The sequence below is a fragment of the Bos mutus genome, chromosome 19 (genome assembly GCF_027580195.1).
Source record: "Bos mutus isolate GX-2022 chromosome 19, NWIPB_WYAK_1.1, whole genome shotgun sequence".
In the NCBI taxonomy this organism is placed as follows: domain Eukaryota; kingdom Metazoa; phylum Chordata; class Mammalia; order Artiodactyla; family Bovidae; genus Bos; species Bos mutus.
The window spans coordinates 25,736,929-25,758,624 of NC_091635.1; the positions used below are offsets into that span (position 1 = coordinate 25,736,929).

Genomic DNA, 21,696 nt, shown 5'->3' on the forward strand with positions numbered 1-21,696 from the left:
AGCTCATAGATCCCAACTCATTGCAAAATACCATAGGTAAGTGTTCAATAAACATTAATTGGCAGAATGAGATAAAAACCTAAAGGGTAAGTATGAAAAGTGCTTATTATTCACCTATGATTACAGTACTGGATTTTCCAGGATGATCCCAACAACATGAATCCTTTAACCACTTAATGTTAAGAAATACAGTACAGTAGTCAGTGCATGGGTTCTGGGGTCAGACTGTTTGAATTTGAATCCCAGTTCTGCCGATTATCAGCCGTGTGATCTTAAATAAATTATGTACTTATTTTCAAGGCGGCACATCTTATTGTTATATACAAGAATATTACTCTTGTTTGTGATGAGGATTGAGTTAAAATATATAAAATTACTCGGAAAATTGCCTGGCATCTGTTAAATTATTTCTAAGTATAAGCCATTTTTTGTTAATAAAACCTGTGCCTCTGTCCCCAAATGGCAAACAAATGCTTTTGTCAGTCCACGTGTCTTTTGCTTCAATAAACATAGTTGTCATTAATCTCCTTAATTCGATAGGATATTCTTCTCACAGTATAGACTGGGAAAATTAGAGCTCTGGCTAAGGTTACCCACCATATGGGGATATACACCCAGAAGCTAGACATTTTCGTCCTTCCTAAGATCCAAGTAGGCACTGAAGAAAACACTTGTCTCAGAAGGGAAACACCTTTTCGTTCTTTACGGAATGGAAAAAAGGTGCAGCTCCGTCCCAAACCTGGAACGCAGTAGCTCCTGGCCGCCAGAAACCCTGGTGCGCAGGCGCAGTTGCGGCTCCACGCTCTCCGCCCGGCGCGTGACAACCGTGCTTCCACCCTACCCCCAACTCCATCTGACTGCGCAAGAGCAACCCGACTCCACCCTCGCTCCCTCCCGAATGCGTACGTGCGCGTTCGCGCCTTTCACACTTGGCGGAGGGCGCGTGCCCTGGAAAATTCCACGCCCGAGCTAGCTCCGCCCTATGCGCCTTCTTTCCAGCCTCCGGCTCTTCACAGTTTCCTTCCCAGCTGCCTTTGCGTGAGCAAAATGGCAGCCCCCTTGCCGCGGAGTTTGTCTTGCTTATCCAGGGCTGTAGGATGGTGGTCTCGGCAGGTGGGTAGGGGTGGGGTGGCTGGAAGTCTGGGGGATGGAGGAGGACAGAGTAGAGGGAAATACTCATTTTACGGTTGTCCTTGGTGAACTTGGGCGATACAGATCGTGCCTAGGTAGGGAGCAGTTGAGGTAGGCGAGACACAGTTATTGTATAGCTATGTGGCTGAGTGGGGAGAGCCTTGGTAGGGCTATCAGGGCGGGCAAGTTCTCGGGGATTAAGTTTCTCCGGTTTGCCCTGGATCTCATTGGCGTACGGGTGTTAAATGGGAAAGAAGTAATGGTTTGGAAGGTGGTCTCGCTTCCCGTTGATTTTTTATAAATGTTCTAAATTGGTCAGTAGCTGTAAAGGAGGGAGAATCGTTCCTGCCTGAACAAACTTCATGGTCAGCGAGAGATCTGGCCTTTAAGGAGCTTATTGGTTAATTGGAAGCTAGAACGACAAAATAAAGTTTACGTTGAGGCTCCCAATAGAATGAGCACAATGTAATCTGAGTAAATGTAGAGATTTCTGAGTTAAGGTAGAGCAGAAGAAAAGAGAGTACTGGGTTGGTGTTTAAGTTCCCCAAAGACTGAGCGTTGTTTCATCAGTCTGATCAACCTTGCTTTTATCAACTGTCATCAACTCTGCATTCTTGAGTTGGCATAGCCCTGTAGTATGAAAAGTACTAAAATAAAGCCTTTAGTAAAGGTTGAGTGGTATTAGTATTAGGAAAAGTTGCTAACTGGCTTTTAGTAAGAGACAGCTATAATTGTTAAGATAGAAGCATTTCCCCGTTATGTGTGGCTTTATAATTGTTCCTAAGTCATTCTTTGGTTGTGCCCTTTCTATCTTTGCTTACAGTTTGTATAAGATTTTTTCCCAGGTTACCTAACCTTTTTCTGCTATCCTCCAGCCAATCCTAATGACTCAGTCCACAGCAGTAGTTCCAGTGAGAACTAAAAAACGTTTCACACCCCCTATTTATCAACCCAAATACAAAACAGAAAAAGAGTTCACAGAATATGCCCGGAAAGCAGGACTGGTGATTCCTCAAGAAAGTTTGGAACGTCCCATACATCTGGCCTGTACAGGTAAAGCCCTAACCCAGTCCCCTTCTGTCAAAGGTCTTCTTGAAAAGTGGAATGATTTGGACTGTGAATGATAGCATTTAATTAACCCCCAAATCAGTTCAGCTTCAATAATTTGTATACATTATGTTTCATGAGGTCATCTTTGATCTTGTTTTCACAATATTCCTAGAAGACCAGAGTCAAGTTTCTCCCTTTTGTACAAGAAGCAGCTAAGACTCTTTTGAAGACTAAGATTATCTTACTCTACTTTTTCTAATCCTGCATGATTTCTTCTGCATGGAAAAGTCTGTTCATAGTCTATTTTGTATCCAGGAGCCCTCCCAATTTTTATGACCTCAAGATGACTTTTTCTCAATCTTGCAATGCTTTCTTAGTTTTCTCCTTCTCTCTTTACAGCTAGTATCTTTGATGCCTATGTTCCTCCTGAGGGTGATGCCCGAGTGTCATCTCTTTCTAAGGAAGGACTGGCACAGAGGACTGAGCGATTGAAGAAGAATGTGGCATCACAATTGTCGTAGGTATCTGAGACAGCTGGGAGTTAATATTAAAATAAAAATTTCTTGTTGCTACTTAATCCAGAGAGGCCATCTTGGATTAATTGTGTATAACTCCTTTGATAACTTGACAGTATATTCTTTCCCTGAAATAGACTTAATGGATAATAGTATGGACATTCTGAATCTTAGCATCTCAGCCTTGACTTGTCATTTTTGTCACGTCATTTAGGAAGTTGACATTGAAGTTTGTAGGACACTTTTTTGATCACATATTTAACAATTTAAAGTAGTAATAAGAGAGAGCATATTTATAAGAGAAATACCTGAGATTTTAAGAGAGTAAGAAAAACCAAAAAGGCTTAAGAAGACAGACCTGTTCTAGGGAGCTAACTGCGCTTTAGTTAAGGAGCAGAAGCCAAAACTGTCTTCTTAAAGAGATTTTCAATAGCTGTCACTCTGGCTCTGACTCTATCTAAATTATAGGCTCTTTAAGGTCATATATACATTTCTATGCGTTAGTGTATTGAGTTAGTGTCAATTCTTCATGTGGCTACAGCATTCCTCTAAATACAGATCTTATCATATCAACACCTCTGCCTCAGACTCCTTGTGGCTCCTTATTATCTGAAGAATAAAATATAGATTTCTTCAGTGGTATTCAGGGCTTTTTAAAAAATAATTTGCCTCTTACCTTTCTCTCCACCATTGTCTATTTCATTTTTCTCATCCTAAACTTTAACATTTCCAAACTAATTGCTAGTTCCTTGACAATTGCTGTGCTGTGTCTCTTTGCACATCCTTTCCTTTGTCTGAAAAATGTCTTTTTTCCTCAGGCATTGTGTCTGCTGTTTTTTGTTTTTTAAAATATTTATTTATTTTTGGCTGTAATGGCTTCTCTTGTTGTGGAGCACGGCCCTACACCCCACACTACATGTGGGCTTCAGTAGTTGCTGTATGTGGGCTCAATAGTTATGGCTGCTGGGCTCCATAGCACCGTAGCTGTGGCACAGGGGCCTAGTTGCCCTCAACATGTTGGATCTTCCCAGTCAGGAATTAAAATGGTGTCCCTTGCATTGCAAGGCAGATTCTTAACCACTGGACCACCAGGAAAGCCCTGCTTTTTTTTAATAATATACCCCCAGTTCTTCCCTCTCCTCTCCCTTCCCCCTTGGCCACCACAAGTCTGTTCTCTTTGTTTCTTTGTTGTTGTTCAACTGCTAAGTTGTGTCCCCATGAACTTCAGGACACCAGGCTTCCAGGTCCTTCACTATCTCCCGGAGTTTGCTCATGTCCTTTGGGTCAGAGATGCCATCCAACCATCTCATCCTCTATCTCCCCCTTTTCCTGCTCTCAATCTTTTTGAGCAGCAGGGTCTTTTCCAATGAGTCAGCTCTTTGCATCAGGTGGCCAAAGTATTGGAGTTTCAGCTTCAGCATCAGTCCTTCCAGTGAATTTTCAGGGTTGATTTCCTTTAGAATTGACTGGTTTGATTTCCTTGCTGTCCAGGGGATTCTCAAGAGTCTTGTCCACAATCAAAAGCACCAATTCTTCAGTGCTCAACCTTCTTTATGGTCCACCTGTCACATCCATACTTGACTACTGGAAAAACCATAGCTTTGATTATGTTTGTGTTTTATAGATGTTTCTTTCTGCACTTTTTTTTTTTTTGGCTGCACCACTCAGCATATGGGATCTTAGTATACCGACCAGAGGGATCAAACCTGCACTTCCTGCAGTGGAAACTCAGGGTCTTAACCACTGGACATCCCTGTGTTGTATTTTAGACTCCACATATAAGTGATATTATATGGTATTTGTTTTTCTCTTTCTGACTTACTTTGTTAGGTATGATAATCTCTAGGTCTGCTTTTAATTTCTGTGTCTGCTTTTAATTTCTGTGTCTGCTTTTAAGCCTTCCCTGACTTTTTTTGGAGTTGCCTTTGTTATAATTATAACTGTATGCTTATTTTTACTGTCTCTGGTAACTCTATATTCTGTTGCTCTCCTCTCATGTATTTCTCTCCTGGCTTGTGAACTCTTTGGTGGAAGAGTTCATGATGTTGATGAATACAACACTTATTGTCTAGGGGAGGAGAACAGTTACTGATTGTACACACATAATTACAGATAGAATAAAGTATGAGTGCTCTGAAAACACAGGACGGGGAAAGATAACTTTCCCTGTCTGGGAGTTCAGAGTAGGCTTCTCTAAGAAAATGACATTTAAAGCTGGGATCTAAAGGGTTGCTTGGAGTTAGCTGAGTAGAGAAATGTGGTGAGAAATAGCATTCCAGGGAAACAAAACAAGGCTTTGAGGTGAAAAGAGTATAAAGAAGTTGATTTTGTCAAATGCTTTTTCTCTGATCATTGACGATAATGTGATATTTGTCCTTTATTGTATTGATATGGTATATTACATTAATTGATTTTTTAGTGTTAAGCCAACCCTGCATTCCTGGGATAAATTCCTCTAGGTTATGGTGTCCCTCATCCTCTTAATACATTTTTGGTAACACTGATTAGATCAGAATTCCCTGTTTACATTATTATAACTATGAAAATGCTGTTGACAGCTGAGTCATGCAGTACATTATTATTACATTTCCTTTCCTGCATAATAATTTTTTATTTTCCTGGCATTAAGTGTCTTTTTTTTCTCATTTCCTTATAGAACCCCTGGTTGTGTTAATTTTCTCTTACTGTGTAGAAAACATTATTTTATCAACCTCATCATAAAGAAGAAAGCCCTTCTGGAGCCTTCTTACCTTTTTCAGTCTGGATTGGTCTCTCTTCAGGCTCACTGTACATTGTGGGATCTACTTTTATCATCATCCTGCTAAGCCATTTGCCTTGCTCTTATATATATTCCCTGTTTCCTGGATTTTATGTCTTTCTCCTTCATGGTACATTCAGTTATTTTGGTGGTACACATTTCCTCGCAGCTTCCTGAGAAAGAGTGGAAGGTAAATAAGTGAAATGTTGCAAGGCTAAGAAAAAGTCTTTCTTTTAGTCTCCCACTTCATTTATAATTTGCCCATAGGCTTCCCTGGTGGTCTAGTTGTTAAGACTTCACGCTTCCCCTGCAGGGGGCACAAGTTCAATCCCTGGTTGGAGAACTAAGAACCTGTCATGCTGTGCAGTGTGGCCAAAAAAAATAATTTGCCCAGATATAGAATTCTGGACTGGGAGTCATTTTTTTCTTCATCAAAAATACTCCTCCATTGTCTTTCTAATCTTTCTAACTTCTGATGTTGCTAGTTAGAAGCCCAATGTCTTTCTGACTCTTGAACCTCTGTATGAAACCTGTTTTTTCTTCCTTAGTGCTTATAGGATATTTTCTTTGATGTCAAAATTCCAGAAATTCACTATGAGAAGCTTTGGTTTTTCTTTAGAATTAAGTTAGAAGGCTGAATTTATAGGACTTGGCACATTCAAAAAACAATTACTGAATAAATGAACAGACATTAATGGAGGTAGAGTAAGCTGTTAAGTTATGGAAATTGAATGACATCTTCTTTAAAATGATTCTCATGCTTAATTTTACAGAATCCGGAGGATAAAAGAAAGTGATCCTAATTTTAAAGTAAAGGACTTCCCTGAAAAAGCCCAGGATATCTTCATTGAAGCTCATCTGTGTCTAAACAAGTATGTGAACTCCCTGTCTTATACCCACTATGTTCTCAGCAGCTATTATTCTAGGTGTGTTTTTTTTCCTTCAGGTGAGAATTCTAGAGTGAGAGACCTTCCTCTTTGGGAAATAATTGGAGCCTGGAGCTATCCTTGACTTCTGTCACTGCGTCTGGGAATTTTCACCATTTGGTCTGGCTCAGCTCCACTGGCAAATGTTAGGACTCTGCTTAATGGCAGCTGTTTTCACCCCACCTGATCCCTAACTCATCCTGATCCTTTCTTTGTGTCTTTTAGTCACTAAATCGTGTCCAACCCTTTGCAACCCCATGGACTCTAGCCCGCCAGGCTTCCCTGTGTTATACTACCTCTTGAAGTTTGGTCAGATTCATGTCCATTGAGTCAATAATGCTATCTAACCATCTCATCCTCTGTTGTCCTCTTCTCCTTTTGCCTTCAATCTTCCCCAATATCAGGGTCCTTTCCAATGAGTTGGCTCTTATCATCAGGTGGCCAACATATTGGAGCTTCAGCATCAGACCTTCCAATGTCTAATTGATCAGACCTTCCAGTCTCTGATTACTCAAGATTGATTTTCTGTAGAATTGACAGCTTTGGTGTCCTTGCAGTCTAGGGGACTCTCAAAAGTCTTTTCCAGCATCACAATTTGAAAGCATCAATTCTTCAGCACTCACCCTTCTTTATGGTCCAACTCTCACATCCATGCCTGACTACTGGAGAAACCATAGCTTTGACTCCATGAACCTTTGTCAGAAAAGTGATGTCTCTGCTTTTTAATACGCTGTCTAGATTTGTCATAACTTTCCTTCCAAGGAGCAAACATCTTTTAATTTCATGGCTACAGTCACTATCTGCAGTGATTTTGGAGCCCAAGAAAGTAAAATCTGTCACTGCTTCCACTTTTTCCCCTTCCGTTTGCCATGAAGCTGTGGGACTGGATGCCATAATCTTCGTTTTTTGGATGTTGAGTTTTAAGTCAGCTTTTTCACTCTCCTCTTTCATCCTCATCAAGAGGCTCTTTAGTTCCTCTTCACTTTCAGCCATTAGAGTGGTATCATTTGCATATCTGAGGTTGTTGATATTTCTCCCAGCAGTCTTGATTCCAGCTTGTGATTCATCCAGCCCAGCATTTCACATGATGTACTCTGCATGCTGCTGCTGCTAAGTCGCTTCAGTTGTGTCCGACTCTGTGCGACCCCATAGACAGCAGCCCACCAACCTCTGCCGCCCCTGGGATTCTCCAGGCAAGAACACTGGAATGGGTTGCCATTTCCTTCTCCAATGCATGAAAGTGAAAAGTGAAAGTGAAGTCACTCAGTTGTGTCTGACTCCTAGCGACCCCATGGACTGCAGCCTACCAGGCTCCTCCGTCCATGGGATTTCCCAGGCAAGAGTACTGGAGTGGGTTGCCATTGCCTTCTCCAGTATTCTGCATAGAAGTACATAAATAAGCAAGGTGACAATATACAGCCTTCAGTTCAGTTCAGTCGCTCAGTTGTGTCCGACCCCATGAATCGCAGCACGCCAGGCCTCCCTGTCCATCACCAGCTCCCGGAGTTCATTCAAACTCACGTCTATCAAGTCGGTGATGCCATCCAGCCATCTCATCCTCTGTCGTCCCCTTTACCTCCTGCCCCCAATCCCTCCCAGCATCAGAGTCTTTTTCCAGTGAGTCAACTCTTCACATCAGGTGGCCAAAGTACTGGAGTTTCAGCTTTAGCATCATCCCCTCCAAAGAACACCCAGGGCTGATCTCCTTCAGAATGGACTTATTGTATTCCTTTTCTAGTTTTGAACCAGTCGGTTATTTCATGTCTAGTCTGTTTCTTCTTGACCTGCATGCAAGTTTCTCAGGAGACAGGTAAGGTGGTCTGCTATTCCCACCTTTGAGAGTTTTCCAGTTTGTTGGGATCCACACAGTCAAAGGCTTTAGCTTTGTCAATCAAGGAGAAGTAGGTGTTTTTCTGGAATTCCCTTGCTCTCTCTATAATACAGCAAATGCTGGCAATTTGATCTCTGTTTCCTCTGCTTTTTCTAAACCCAGCTTGTACATCTGTAAGTTCTCAGTTCACATATTGCTGAAGCCTAGCTTGAAGACTTTGAGCATAACCTTACTAGCATGTGAAATGAGCGCAATTGTTTGATAGCTTGAACATTCTTTGGCATTGCCCTTCTTTGGGATTGGAAAGGAAACTGATCTTTTCCAGTCCTGTGGCCACTACTGAGTTTTCCAAATTGCTGACATATTGAGTGCAGCGCTTGAACAGCATCATCTTTTAGGATTTGAAATAGCTCAGCTGGAATTCCATCACCTCCACTAGCTTTGCAATACTGAAATCAGATTGACCATATTCTTTGTAGCTGAAGATGGAGGAGCTCAATACAGTCAGCAAAAACAAGATCTGGAGTTGACTGTGGCTCAGATAATGAGCTCCATATTGCAAAATTCAGGCTTAAATTGAAGAAAGTAGGGAAAACCACTAGGTCACTCAGGTATGACCTAAATCGATCCCTTATGAATTATAGAGTGGAGGTGACAAATAGATTCAAAGGATTAGATCTGGTAGACACAGTGCCTGAAGAACTATGGGCGGAGATTCATAACATTGTACAGGAGGTGGTGATCAAGACCATCCCCAAGAAAAAGAAATTCAAGAAGGCAAAGTGGTTGTCTGAGGAGGCATTACAAATAGCTGAGGAAAGAAGAGGAGTGAAAGGCAAGCGAGAAAGGGAAAGATATACCCAACTGAATACAGAGTTAAAGAGAATAGCAAGGAGATAAGAAGGCCTTTTTAAATGAATAACGCAAAGAGAGGAAAGCAACAGAATGGGAAAGACTAGAGATCTCTTCAAGAAAATTGGAGATATCAAGGGGACATTTCATGCAAGTATGGGCACAATAAAGAATAGGAATCATATGGACCTAACAGAAGCAGAAGAGATTAAGGACAGGTGGCAATAATAGAAGAACTATATTTTAAAAAGTTAATGATCGGGGGTGGGGCCGCGAGTGGCATGGAGGAGGCGGAGGCTGTGGTGCTCCGGGCCGAGCTGTGCGGGCCCGAGTGGGGCTTGAATGGGGCCCGGGCTCCTTGAGATACTGCTGCAGGCATGGGTTGTCCAGGACAGTGGTGACCCCCCAACATACGACATGGACAACTGGAAGCCCAGCTCTCTCATCAAGCCCTTTGGGGCGTGAAAAAAGCGGAGCTGGTATCTTACTGGAAGTATAAACTGACCACCCAGTGGGCCCTGGAGGTTCTGTCAGGAGCCGTGCTCTTCCTACTGGTGACCGTCATCGTCAACATCAAGTTGATCCTGGTCACACGACAAGCTATCAGCGAGGCCAGTGAAGACCTAGAGCCAGAACAAGACTATGATGAGGCCCTGGGCCGACTGGAGCCTCCAAGGCGCAGAGGCAGTGGTCCCCGACGTGTCCTGGACGTGGAGGTATACTCAAGCCGCGGCAAAGTGTATGTGCCAGTGGACGGCACCACGGTGCTGGAGGGTGAGGCCCAGGAGCAGGGCCGGGGCAGCCAAGTCATCGTCCTCAACCAGGCCACGGGCCATGGATGGCAGAGCGAGTGTCTGACACCTATTCACCTCATGAGGATGAGGCCGTGGTGCTGTTCCTCAACATGGCGGCAGCTGGCCGAGTGCTCATGTGCACCGTCAAGCACGAGGGCTCCTTCCTCCTCAGGGACACCGCCAGGGCTCTGCTGAGGAGCCTAGGCAGCCAGGCTGGCCCTGCCCTGGCCTAGAGGGACACCAGGGCCTTCGTGGGACGAAGAGGAGGTCCTTTGCTCGCGGAGAAACATTATAAGTCACCTGCCCTCTCCTCCTGGGGGGATCCAGTTCTGCTGAAGACAGATGTGCTGCTGAGCTCAGCTGAAGAGGCAGAGTGCCACTGGGCAGACACAGCTGAACCGTCGCCGCTGCTACTGCAGCAAAGTTGAGGGCTACGGGAGCGTGTGCAGCTGCAAGGACCCCACACCCATCGAGTTCAGCCCTGACCCACTCCCAGACAACAAGGTCCTTGATGTGCCTGTGGCTGTCATTGCGGGGAACCGGCCCAATTACCTGTACAGGATGCTGCGCTCTCTACTCTCAGCCCAGGGGGTGTCTCCCCAGATGATAAGTTTTCATTGATGGCTACTGTAAGGAGCTGATGGAGGTGGTGGCGCTGCTTGGTCTGAGGAGCATCCAGCACACTCCCATCAGCGTCAAGAACGCCCGTGTGCCTCAGCACTACAAGGCCAGCCTCACTGCCACTTTCAACCTGTTTCCGGAAGCCAAGTTTGCTGTGGTTCTGGGAGAGGACCTGGATATTGCTGTGGATCCTTTCAGTTACCTGAGCCAATCCGTCCACCTGCTGGAGGAGGACGACAGCTTGTACTGTATCTCTGCCTGGAATGACCAGGGCTGTGAACACACGGCGGAGGACCCAGCAGTGCTGTACCGTGTGGAGACCATGCCTGGGCTGGGCTGGGTACTCAGGAAGTTCTTGTACAAGGAAGAATTTGAGCCCAAGTGGCCCACACCAGAAAAGCTCTGGGACTGGGACATGTTTATGCGGATGCCAGAACAACGCCGAGGCCGAGAGTGCATTATCCCTGACGTGTCCTGATCCTACCGCTTTGGCATCATTGGCCTCAACATGAATGGCTACTTCCATGAGGCCTACTTCAAGAAGCACAAGTTCAGCATGGTTCCAGGTGTCCAGCTCAGGAACGTGGACGGTCTAAAGAAGGACGCTTATGAAGTAGAAGTTCACAGGCTTCTCAGTGAAGCGGAGGTTCTGGACCACAGCAAGAACCCTTGTGAAGACTCTTTCCTGCCAGACACAGAGGGCCACACCTACATGGCATTTATCCGGATGGAGAAGGACAATGACTTCACCACCTGGACTCAGCTTGCCAAGTGTCTCCGAATCTGGGACCTGGATGTGTGTGACAACCACCGGGGCCTGTGGAGACTGTTTCAGAAGAAGAACCACTTCCTGGTGGTGGGGGTCCCAGCCTCCCCATACTCGATGAAGAAGCCACCATCAGTCACCCCAATTTTCTTGGAGTCACCCACAAAGGAGGAGGGAGGCCCGGGAGCTGCAGAACAGACATGAGACCTCCTCCAGGAACCTGCAGGGCTGCGTACTGTGTAGCCCCAGGCAGGCTAGCCCTTTATCCAATCCTGTAGGATTTTGTAGACACTGGCAGGGGCTGGGTCTGGTTTTTTTTAACATGAAACTTAATTACTAACTCCCAGGGGAGGGTTCCTCTGCTCCAACACCCCTGTTCCTGAGTTGGAGGTCTATTTATTTACTTTCTTGTTGGGAAAGGGCAGGAGAGTACCTGGGAATCACTGGGATCCCTGGGCAGCCCATTCTGCCCTTTGCATACTCCCTCCTCCCAGGCCTGACTGAGAATCTAAGGTATTTATTGACTGTCCTGAGGGTCTTGGAAACAGCTGAAGCCTGGAGGGCCTTGATTCTTTTTTTTTTTTTTTTTTTTGGACTGGGGTGGTGCCCTGAGGGTGGGGCAGGCTCTTACTCAGGAAACTGCTGTGCCCAACCCATGGACAGGCCCACCTGGGGCCCACATGCTGATGCAGACTCACTCAGAGACCCTCAGACACTGAACCAGGCCTCTTCTCAGCCTCCTCTTTGTCCAGATTTCCAAAGCTGGATAAGGTGGTCATTGATTAAAAAAGGAGAAAAGCTCAAAAAAAAAAAAGTTAATGATCGAGATAACCATGAGTGTGGTCACTCAGAGCCAGATATCCTGGAATGTGAAGTCAAGTGGGCCTTAGGAAGCATTACTTCAAACAAAGCTAACGGAGGTGATGAAATTCCAGCTGAGCTATTTAAAATCTTAAAAGATGATGCTGTTCAAGTCTTGACTCAATATGTGAAGCAATTTGGACAACTCAGCAGTGGCCACAGTTGGGTTGCTATTTTGTTATTGGGTTGCAGGAGCTCTTTGTGTTCTGAATAGTAATCCCATGTCAGATAATATGCTTTATAAATATTTTCTCCCATTTCATGGGTTTTTACTTTCTTGGTAGTGTACTTTGAAATAAGAACATTTTAATTTTTGTTAAGTCCAAGTTACATGTGTTTTCTTTTGTTGTCTGAGTTTTTACTGTCAAATCTACAAATCATTGCCAAATTCAGTGTCATGGAATTTTTCCCTAATGTTTTCTTCTAAGAGTTTTATAGATTTGGTTCTCACATTTTGGTCTTTGATCCCTTTTGAGTATGCTGTAATGTAAGCATCTGACTTCATTTTTTTTTTTTTTTAATAATATCACCTATGTATTTATTTGTTAATTTTGGCTGTGTGTGCTGGATCTTTTGTCGCTGTGCTCAGACTTTCTCTAGTTGCACCCAGCCAGGGCTACTCTTTGTTTTGGTGCGTGAGCCTCTCGTTGCAGTGGTGTCTTCTGTTGCAGAGCGAGGGCACTAGGCACACCGGCTTCAGTAGCTGGGGCTTGAGGGCTGTAGAGAATGGGCTCAGTCGTGGCACACAAGGTTCATTGGTCCCAGGCGTGTGGGATCTTCTGAACCAGGGACTGAACCAGTGTTGCCTGAATTGGCAGGCGGATTCTTAACCACTAGACCACTAGGGAAGTCCCAGTGGTATAACTTTCTGATTCTCTTCTTTCCTTTTCTATAGATTTTTTAAAACTTATTTTCTTAATGGTTACTTTGGGGATTAGAATTAGTATCTTAACCGTCTAGTTCGGATAATATCAAAGTTTCAATAGTGTACAAGCAGTCTGCTCCTTCCCCTTTGCATTGTTACTGCCGCTGATTATATGTTTATACACTATGTGCCCATAACATAGATTTGTAACCAATGTTTTATGCATGTGCCTTTTAAATCACATAGGAAAAAAATGAGGAATTACAGATCAGAAGGACAGGAATACTGGCCTTTATGTTTACCTATATAGTAACCTGGACCTGTGCTGATTGTTTCTTATTGCTTTAAGTTAACTGTCCAGTGTCCTTTCATTTAGGTCTGAAAAACGCCTTTAGTATATCTAATAGGACAGATCTCCTGGTAATAAACCCTCCCAATTTTTGTTTATTTGAAAATATCTACAATTCTCCTTCATTCTTTTTTCTTTCTCTTTTTTTTTCTTTTGCCATACCTCATGGCATGTGGAACTTCCCCGACCAGCGATTTAACCCATGTCCCCTGAAATGGAAGTGCATTAACCACTGAGCCACCAGGGAAGCCCTCTCCTTCATTTTTAAAAGATAGTGTTTCTATCTATAAAATTCGTAGTTGACAGATTTTCTTTTAGGCCTTTAAATATATCATCCCACTGCCTTTTGGCCTCCATAGTTTCTGATAAGAAACCAACTGTAACCTTTGTAAGGTCCCTGGTATGTGACAAATTACTTCTCTTCTGTTGCTTTTAAGATTTTCTCTTTGTCTCTTGGTTTTGACACTTGCACTGTACTGTGTCTCAGTGTGGATTTCTTTGAGTTCATTCTGCTTGGAGTTTGTGGAGTTTCTTGGATATGAACATTCATTTCTTTTACCAGATTTGAAATGTTTTCAGCCATCCTTTCTATTCTTTTTTTTTTTTTTTGGCTACACTATGCGTTATGCAGGAACTTCCCCGGCCAGGGATTGAACCTGTGTCCCCTGCAGTGGAAGCACAGACTCTTAACCACTGGACCCTTAGGGAAGCTCCTTCAGCCATTATTTCTTCAAACGTTTTTTTTGCCTCCTCTCTTCTCCTTCTGGGACTCCTGATATGTGTGTTCATGCACTTGACGGTGTCCTGCAGGTACCTCAGGCTCTACTCATTTTTCTTCATTGTTTTCTTCTTTTTGCTCCTTAGATTGGATACTTTCAATAGTTTTATCCGCAAGTTATGGGGCTCAGCTGGTAAAGAATCCGCCTGCAATGCAGGAGACCTGGGTTCGATCCCTGGGTTGGGAAGATCCCCTGGATAAGGGAAAGACTACCCACTCCGGTATTCTGACCTAGAGAATTCCATGGACTGTATAGTCCATGGGGACGCAAAGAGAGGGAAACAACTGAGCAACTTTCACTTGCTCCTTAGATTGGATGCTTTCAATAGTTTTATCCTCGAGGTAACTGATCCCGTGTTTCTTCCTGCTCAGATTTGCTGTTCAGCCCCTGTAGTGAATTTTTTTTAAGTCTTTATTGGATTTGTTACCGTATTGCTTGCTTTTTTTTTTTTTTAATGTGTTGGCTTTTTGGTCAGGAGATATGTGGGATCTTAGCTCCCCAACCAGGAATTGAACCTGCACCCCCTGCTCTGGAAGGTGAAATCTTAACCACTGTACTGCCAGGGAAGTCCCTAACCCCCGTAGTGAATTTTTAATTTCTTTCACTGTATTTTGCAGTTCTAGAATTTGTTTGGTTCATTTTCATAATTTTTATCTCTTTACTGATTGATGTACTTATTTCGTAGATTGTTTTAGAATTTCCTTTAGTTCTTTTCGCCTGGTTGCCTTTATCTCAATGAGCATGTAGGACAGTTGATTTAATGTCTTTGGCTAATAATTCTAATGTCTGGGCTTCCTCAGGGATAGCTTCTGTCAAAAATTTTTTTCTGTAAGTGGGCCATAGTTTCATGTTTCTTTGTATACTTTGTAACTTTTTGTTGAGAATTGGACATTCTGAGCATCATTATGTGGTAACTCTGAAAATCAGATTGCTCTGCTCCTCAGAAATTGCTGACTTTGTTGATTAGTGCCGCTGCCATCCATTTGTGACTTTTCCAAACTAATACTGCCAAGTGTGTATTCTTTGTTGCGGGTAGTAGTCAGTGAAGTTTCCGTTCCATTACCTCTGCAGTCGGCCAGTGACCTGACAAAGATTTCCTAAATTGTCTGACTGAATAAAAACAAAATAGGTGTTCTTTTCCCTTTATCCCTTTATATCTGTTGATGGGAAAAGCTGCTGCAGCCAGCAGGGCTGAAACCGTGGCATGGTTTGTGCTGGTCTCTCTGCCATCCACCAGATTGACCAGAATGTGCAAACTCAAATTTTGGAGGGGAAGGTCCCTGCTGCCTGCCCAAGTACCAGCCATCCACTCCAGAACACAGACCGCTGTCCCGCAGTCATGGCAGGGCTGAGGGAAAGAGGAGGGGAGGTGGTTTGTACATGTTCTTAAATCCAGGCTCATTGGCTTCTCCCTTCATCAGGCACTCCCCTGGTTGTTATAAGTATCCAGAGTTCTGAGATTTTGCTTTGCTTATTTATCAGTTACTTCAATGAAGGGACCCACCCCTAGTGCTTCCTGGTCTGTTGTTTTGCTTGATGTCTGTGTCTGTTGATTGTGCTAGATTGATTCCAGGTCTGTTTTGTAGTGTTGATGATGGAGTGTGTTTCTTCTGAGGGAATTGCAGACAACCTAAGTTATGAATATGCTCCCAGAGAGGTTTTCTCTGTGTGTTTCTGCCAAATCCTCTAGGGATAGCATTGGCAAGGTATTAGTTTTTATGTTAATTTCTGAGTTTAGGGATTCTTGCATCATAGAGATACTGTAAATTTTGTGTCTACATCTGAGTATAATGTGTACTTAGGGCTTTAATTTTTCAGTTTTCATGGGGTTTTTTGGTTGCTGTTGTTTGTTTTTTAGATTTTTTACCCCTGCTCAGAGCCCTAGACAGAGGGAAGCTTTGTCTCTAGGTTGGTGGGCTGTTTTTCTAGTTTCCTTTTCCTGCGCCTGCCAGACTCTTTTGAGGGTCACAGCTTTATACAGGGATTTCAGTTCCAACTCCCTGTCCTTCCAACGTCCTGGGTTTTAGGAAAAGTCAAGCTCTAGCCATCAGATCCTATTTCTGGATCCTTAAATCATCTCTTACCTGGTTGTGGTATCAGGTTATGTTCTTTCCATTCTACTTTTAATTCGCTCTTCCTCTCTGGCACCTGTGGACTTAACTTCCTTTCTCGTGTACTAGGCTAGAGATTTAAAAATGTGTGTGTGTCTGTGTTTATTATATTCTGTCCAACCTTTCTGGATGTTTACAGTGGGAGGGTAAATTTTATTGCAAACTTACTTATAGGATAAGTTCTATTACAAAATACTGAGTCAGCTCATAAAAGGGGGAGTTTATTTCTACTGAAGATTTCTAGGCCAAGATAGTGATGAGGCAGAATTCATTCGGAGGTGCCAGGTGTGGTGGCTGTGGTATCTGTCACCACAACTTGGTGTAGTCTAGTCTAGAGCTACAGTGAAGGGAAATGACTCAGAGTCTTTTTTATTTGGAATAGAAGTGGAAGTGAAACAGAATTAACCTATCACCCACTCTGGCATTAGAGACACAGTTTTTCAAAGAGCAAGACTTTAACCACTTAGGAAGTGTTAAATTGCAGAAGATAGAAAAAAAAAGAAAAGAAAAAAAGCAACAAAAAAAATAAATTGCAGGAGAAAGTCATGAATGTGTATCTGAAAGAAACTAATCTGTGGTCTTAGGTTTACTTGAAGACTACTTCAGTTAGGAACCCTCCTAAAATCTTACATGTACAAGAGCTTGGGTTTGTTGTTTCATTTTCTTCCTGAATAGAATCAGCATAACTTGGTCACTCTGGCAGCCACAAAGATGGGATGGAGGGACAGTTTGTTTGGAAAGGACCAGAAATGACAAGTTGTTATCTTTTACTTTTTCTAAACCTTAAGCTTTTTATTTTGTATTGGAGTATAGCCATTTAATGGAAGCCGTTGACTTCCTTGGTGGCTCAGACAGTAAAAGCATCTGCCTACAATGCAGGAGACTCGGGTTGGATCCCTGGGTCAGGAAGATCCACTGGAGAAGGAAATGGCAACCTGCTCCAGTACTCTTGCCTGTAAATCCCATGGACGGAGAAGCCTGGTAGGCTACAATCCATGGGGGTCGCAAAGAGTCAGACACGACTGAGTGACTTCTCTTTCTTTCTGTAGCTGTTTAACAGTGTTGTAGTGTCAGATGAACAGTGAAGGACTCAGCCATACTGGTTATCTCTTGGCTGGGTTCAAGGATGAAAGTGTAAGAAATAAGGCTAGGCAGTTGGTATTGATGATGTATCCATGGTAAGAGGAGATAAGTTGAGCTTTTGATTGTTGTTTGTGTTGAATCTTGTTCCAGCTTAGAACAGAAATCAGTCCCCATGTCCCAGTGAGGGTCTCTTACCCATCTCAAGGATATCTAGTAATTTCAGAGAAATTTCTTTCTGCTCCTGAAATTCAAACACAACTTTGCACTGCTTTTAGAGCTCATGGTTTTCTGAGAAATCATGTTATTCTTCATCTTTGTATTTCTAGGACTTAGTATATTACCTGGCTTATAGTAGGTGTGCAGAAAATATTTGTAAAAATGAAGGGAATGATTTTCCATTTTCAGGGCCATTTTCAACTTTCATATAGTGTATCATAAAAGCAGTAGTCAGTGATACAAATTTCTTTCCTTTTTAGCTCAGACCATGACCGACTTCATACCTTGGTAACCGAAAACTGTTTTCCGGTAGGTTCTCATCTTCCTTAGAATTGTGGGATGCCTGAGTAGACAGATTCTAGATAGCACCTCAGTTTTCTTAAGGATCAGTTTTGAGAGTACAGGAAGTTTAAGGCAAAAGGTCGAAGTTCGTTATGTTTGGCTGCATGGTAATGACTTGGTATGGAGTCTGGTAAAGGCCGTGCAGTTGCAGATAGAGGAGGTCCCTGAGCAAGCAGTACTGAGACTGCAGATCCTGAGGGGAGGGGATGGTCACATTAGGCCAGCCCTGCACATGCCTGGGCCACAATAAAGGACTTAAGCAGTGTGCTTGAGGCTTACACTGTGTGGTAACCAGGGTGCTAGGTACTCTGGGAGACTCCTGACAATGAGGACTTTGTGGTTTAGTTAGAAGTTCAAGAATAAGAATTTCAGTTGCTCCCAGTTCTGCCTCATCTCCCCAGGCACAAGTATAGCTATCCTAGTCTAAGGAGGTTATTAGCCTTTATAAAAGTCTATAAAATTCCTATAAAAACTGCCAAAAGGTAAGAGGAAAAAAACAAATGTGCAGCCAACAGAAATGCACGCAGTAGCGAGCAGATTATGACAGTGTGTGGGAGGGATAACATATTAGGTAAGCTGGCAGTTTGGAATGCGGTCTTCATTGATTTGGAGAAGGGTCCTCCAGGTGGTAATTGGCTCTTGAGTCATGATTTAGAAATGAAAAGAGAGTTGTTGTAAGGTGAGCTGAAGCAATAGCTTAAGCAAAATTTAGAAAAGTGAGAGAAAATAAGCACCACAGCGCATTTGATGGGAAACGTTGCATGTTGACTGTGGCATTGCAGGAAGAGGAAGCATGGAAATAAGCACCCACTTCCCTAAGGGGGCGGGGGGTGCGGGCAGGAATCCAGTTGAACTCTTCTCTGCCCTCAGGACATGGTCTGGGACATCAAATATAAGACTGTCCGCTGGAGCTTCGTAGAGTCTTTAGAGCCACCCCAGGTGGTGCAGGTTCGCTGTTCGAGTCTGGTGACCAAGAGCAACGCGTATGGCCAGGTCACCGTCCGCATGCACACCCGGCAGGTAGAGGCACCAGTCTGCTTTCCTCCCAGCTTTTCTTTACTCCCAGGTTGAGCACCTACCTCTGAGTCCTGGGTATAGCTACCAGGACTGTGAGTTCTAAGGAAAGGCTCGCCATGGTCTTTCTGGCTTGTCACTGCACCCTTCCCACTGCTGTATGCTAGCTGTGAACACAGGTGTGGGGATATTATTCCCTCCCCTTCCTGGGATCCCTCCTACCTCCTTCCACTCCCTCCACCCTGACCGCCCTCCCCACCCAGTCAAAAACCCTCTAAGAGTAAAGTGTCAGTGGTTGATCAGTTAGTCTGGATTCAGAATTAAACAACTCTGAGGACTAACCAACTTGACGTGCTTTCATCTTTGCAGACTCTGGCCATCTATGACCGGTTTGGCCGGTTGATGTATGGACAGGAAGATGTGCCCAGGGATGTCCTGGAGTATGTTGTCTTTGAAAAGCACCTGGCGAATCCCTATGGCAGCTGGAGAATGCATGGCAAGATTGTTCCCCCATGGGCACCCCCTAAGCAGCCCATCCTTAAGGTAAAGCAGCTCTCACGGTTTAAGATGTGCTAAGTTGCTTGAGTCTGATGTCCAGCTCTTTGTAACCCCATGTACTGTAGCCCACCAGGATCCTCTGTCCATGGGATTATCCTGGGAAGAATACTGTAGTGGGTTGCCATGTCCTCCTCCAGGGGATTTTCCCCACCCAGGAATTGAACCCCCTGCATCTTCCGTCTCCTGTATTGGCGGACGGGTTCTTTACCACTAGGGCCTCCTGGTTTAAGACGGGGCATCCTCAGCCACTCCTGTTGGGCACCTCCTAGTGGAGAGGGAGGGTGATGCCGCCCCAGGAAGAGGAATTCTTTGCGGATGGGCCTGGAGGCAGGCCTGAATCTCCTGGGTAAACCATGGACTTGGATAATAGATAACTTAGCTTCCTGCTCTTTCAGACGGTTATGATCCCTGGGCCCCAGCTGAAACCTGGGGAAGAGTATGAAGAGCTGCAAAGAGAGGCCCATAAGCCTCAGCTAGCGTGACGGCAAGAATGATTCCTGGGGTGAAGCATGGGTGATGAAGCAGCTGGAAGCTGTGAAGTCTGGGTGTCCGGAAGCTGTGAAGTCACCTGTCTTTCTTCACGCTGTAGAAAGAACTGCCTTTGTTCTCTCTTACCCTGCTTGGGTCTTTTAAGCAGTCTTATCCTCAATAACAACTGCTGCTGGTTGGGCCCTGGTGGGTTGGTTCTATGCACAGCAATGGCTCTGCTTCTTTTTTTCCGTCTTAAATCTAGTTTCGAACTCCAGATGAAAGATGGTATGTTTCAGAGAACGTGATACCAGCTTGCCCAAAGCAAGAACTGTCAGGAGCAAACTGGCAGGACTTTCTAATTACAGGGCAGGGATCAGAGTTGGAAATAAAACACTTATCAAGTATTAGACAAATTGTGGTGGGTTCTCTACATTTCTCCTGGTTCAGGCTGGAAGTGGACAAGTCTTCAGATGGTAGACGTGGAAGTTAACTATGACTGATGACTTATAGGAAATCCAGACTTGAGAAAAATAATTAGTGTTTATAAAAGTGATGTCATTTAAGAGGGTCTCTTCTCATACACTGATTCACTAAATCAGTATCTGTATTTCACAAATGAATGTAAATCCAAAGACATCATTTAGTCCTCAGCTTTTAGATTTTGTTCTTAATCATCGACTGTATCCTGATGTAATCCCAGGAGGCGTTGGTAGAGGCAGGGGCCATGGAAGTGTGGACACATTTGGGAAATTCATCAGTAAGACTTGGTTCCCTGACTTCTAGCACCTTTTGGAGATGGTGACTATTTTTGCAGCCCAGATTTGGAGGCAAAGATTCCAGGATATGAACCGGTGGAGAGGGAAACAGCCCAGCCCCTACTTGTGCCTTAGCTCCAGCTGGAGGAGGATGTAGGACTTCACATACTCATGTCCTGGGTCATCTGAGGTGTGACAGGGAAGTCACTGTCCCAGCAGCAAGCTTGGCTTGTAGCACTATTACACTGATCAGCCCATGAGGTCTCCCCTTAAAAATTAGAACCTTATTTCTCATATTTCTGTTTTTTTTTTTTTAATTTTATTTTATTTTTAAACTTTACATAATTGTATTAGTTTTGCCAAATATCAAAATGAATCCGCCACAGGTATACATGTGTTCCCCATCCTGAACCCTCCTCCCTCCTCCCTCCCCATACCATCCCTCTGGGTCGTCCCAGTGCACCAGCCCCAAGCATCCAGTATCGTGTATCGAACCTGGACTGGCAACTCGTTTCTTATGTGTACGAGACAGCAAAAGAGACACTGATGTATAGATCAGTCTTATGGACTCTGTGGGAGAAGGAGAGGGTGGGAAGATTTGGGAGAATGACATTGAAACATGTAAAATATCATATTTCTGTTTTTTAAGTCTAGAGTTTTCTTTTAAGGAGTTTATCACTTGGCTAAGGATTAATCTGTTCTGACCTTGAGAGTAGAGTCCAAAGAAATGAATCAGGTTGAGAATAACCTGACTCCTCTCTGTAAAGCTACCATCTCAGCAAAGCAGCAAACATACCAGGCCTCACTAGGGAGAACTAAGGTTTTAATAACAGCTGCCAAGTGCAGACCACAGAAACAAGATGTGTATGCTTAGGGGAGAGGCAGCACTAGCGGGTTAATCCAAAGCAGCCACTCTCATCAGGCTACTTAGTCTCAACCCTTTTGGCTTAAAAATGTACATCAGTTTCCAGCATTGCTGCCCAAGTGAGGTTTGGTCATATCCTATTTGCCTGAGCCCCAGATTAAGGCAAAATGAGAAGGGAGGTGC

General features: G+C 43.9%; 1 protein-coding gene and 1 pseudogene across 2 annotated transcripts; both read left to right on the forward strand.

Annotated features, from left to right (window-relative positions):
* Positions 1 to 955: 955 nt before the first annotated feature.
* Positions 956 to 20,306, forward strand: MRPL45 (mitochondrial ribosomal protein L45). 2 transcript variants are annotated; one of them, XM_005897976.3, is made up of 8 exons: positions 956 to 1,113; positions 2,007 to 2,184; positions 2,581 to 2,698; positions 6,228 to 6,326; positions 17,769 to 17,817; positions 18,721 to 18,870; positions 19,234 to 19,407; positions 19,818 to 20,306. In XM_005897976.3, the coding sequence occupies exons 1-8, from the start codon at positions 1,048 to 1,050 to the stop codon at positions 19,902 to 19,904; spliced, it is 921 nt and encodes a 306-aa protein (XP_005898038.1). In that variant the 5' UTR covers positions 956 to 1,047; the 3' UTR covers positions 19,905 to 20,306. The 2 variants fall into 2 exon arrangements, with proteins under 2 accessions (XP_005898038.1, XP_070245858.1); XM_070389757.1 differs by lacking the exon at positions 6,228 to 6,326.
* On the forward strand, positions 6,357 to 17,759 carry LOC138992109 (protein O-linked-mannose beta-1,2-N-acetylglucosaminyltransferase 1 pseudogene; annotated as a pseudogene).
* Positions 20,307 to 21,696: the final 1,390 nt, after the last annotated feature.

Bases quoted from the DNA above. Each gene is read 5' to 3' on its own strand.
- MRPL45 (XM_005897976.3), top strand. From the start codon at position 1,048: ATGGCAGCCCCCTTGCCGCGGAGTTTGTCTTGCTTATCCAGGGCTGTA. The intron at 2,699-6,227 runs GTAGGTATCTGA...TTAATTTTACAG, and splicing joins AATGTGGCATCACAATTGTC to AATCCGGAGGATAAAAGAAA. The intron at 17,818-18,720 runs GTAGGTTCTCAT...CTCTGCCCTCAG, and splicing joins TAACCGAAAACTGTTTTCCG to GACATGGTCTGGGACATCAA.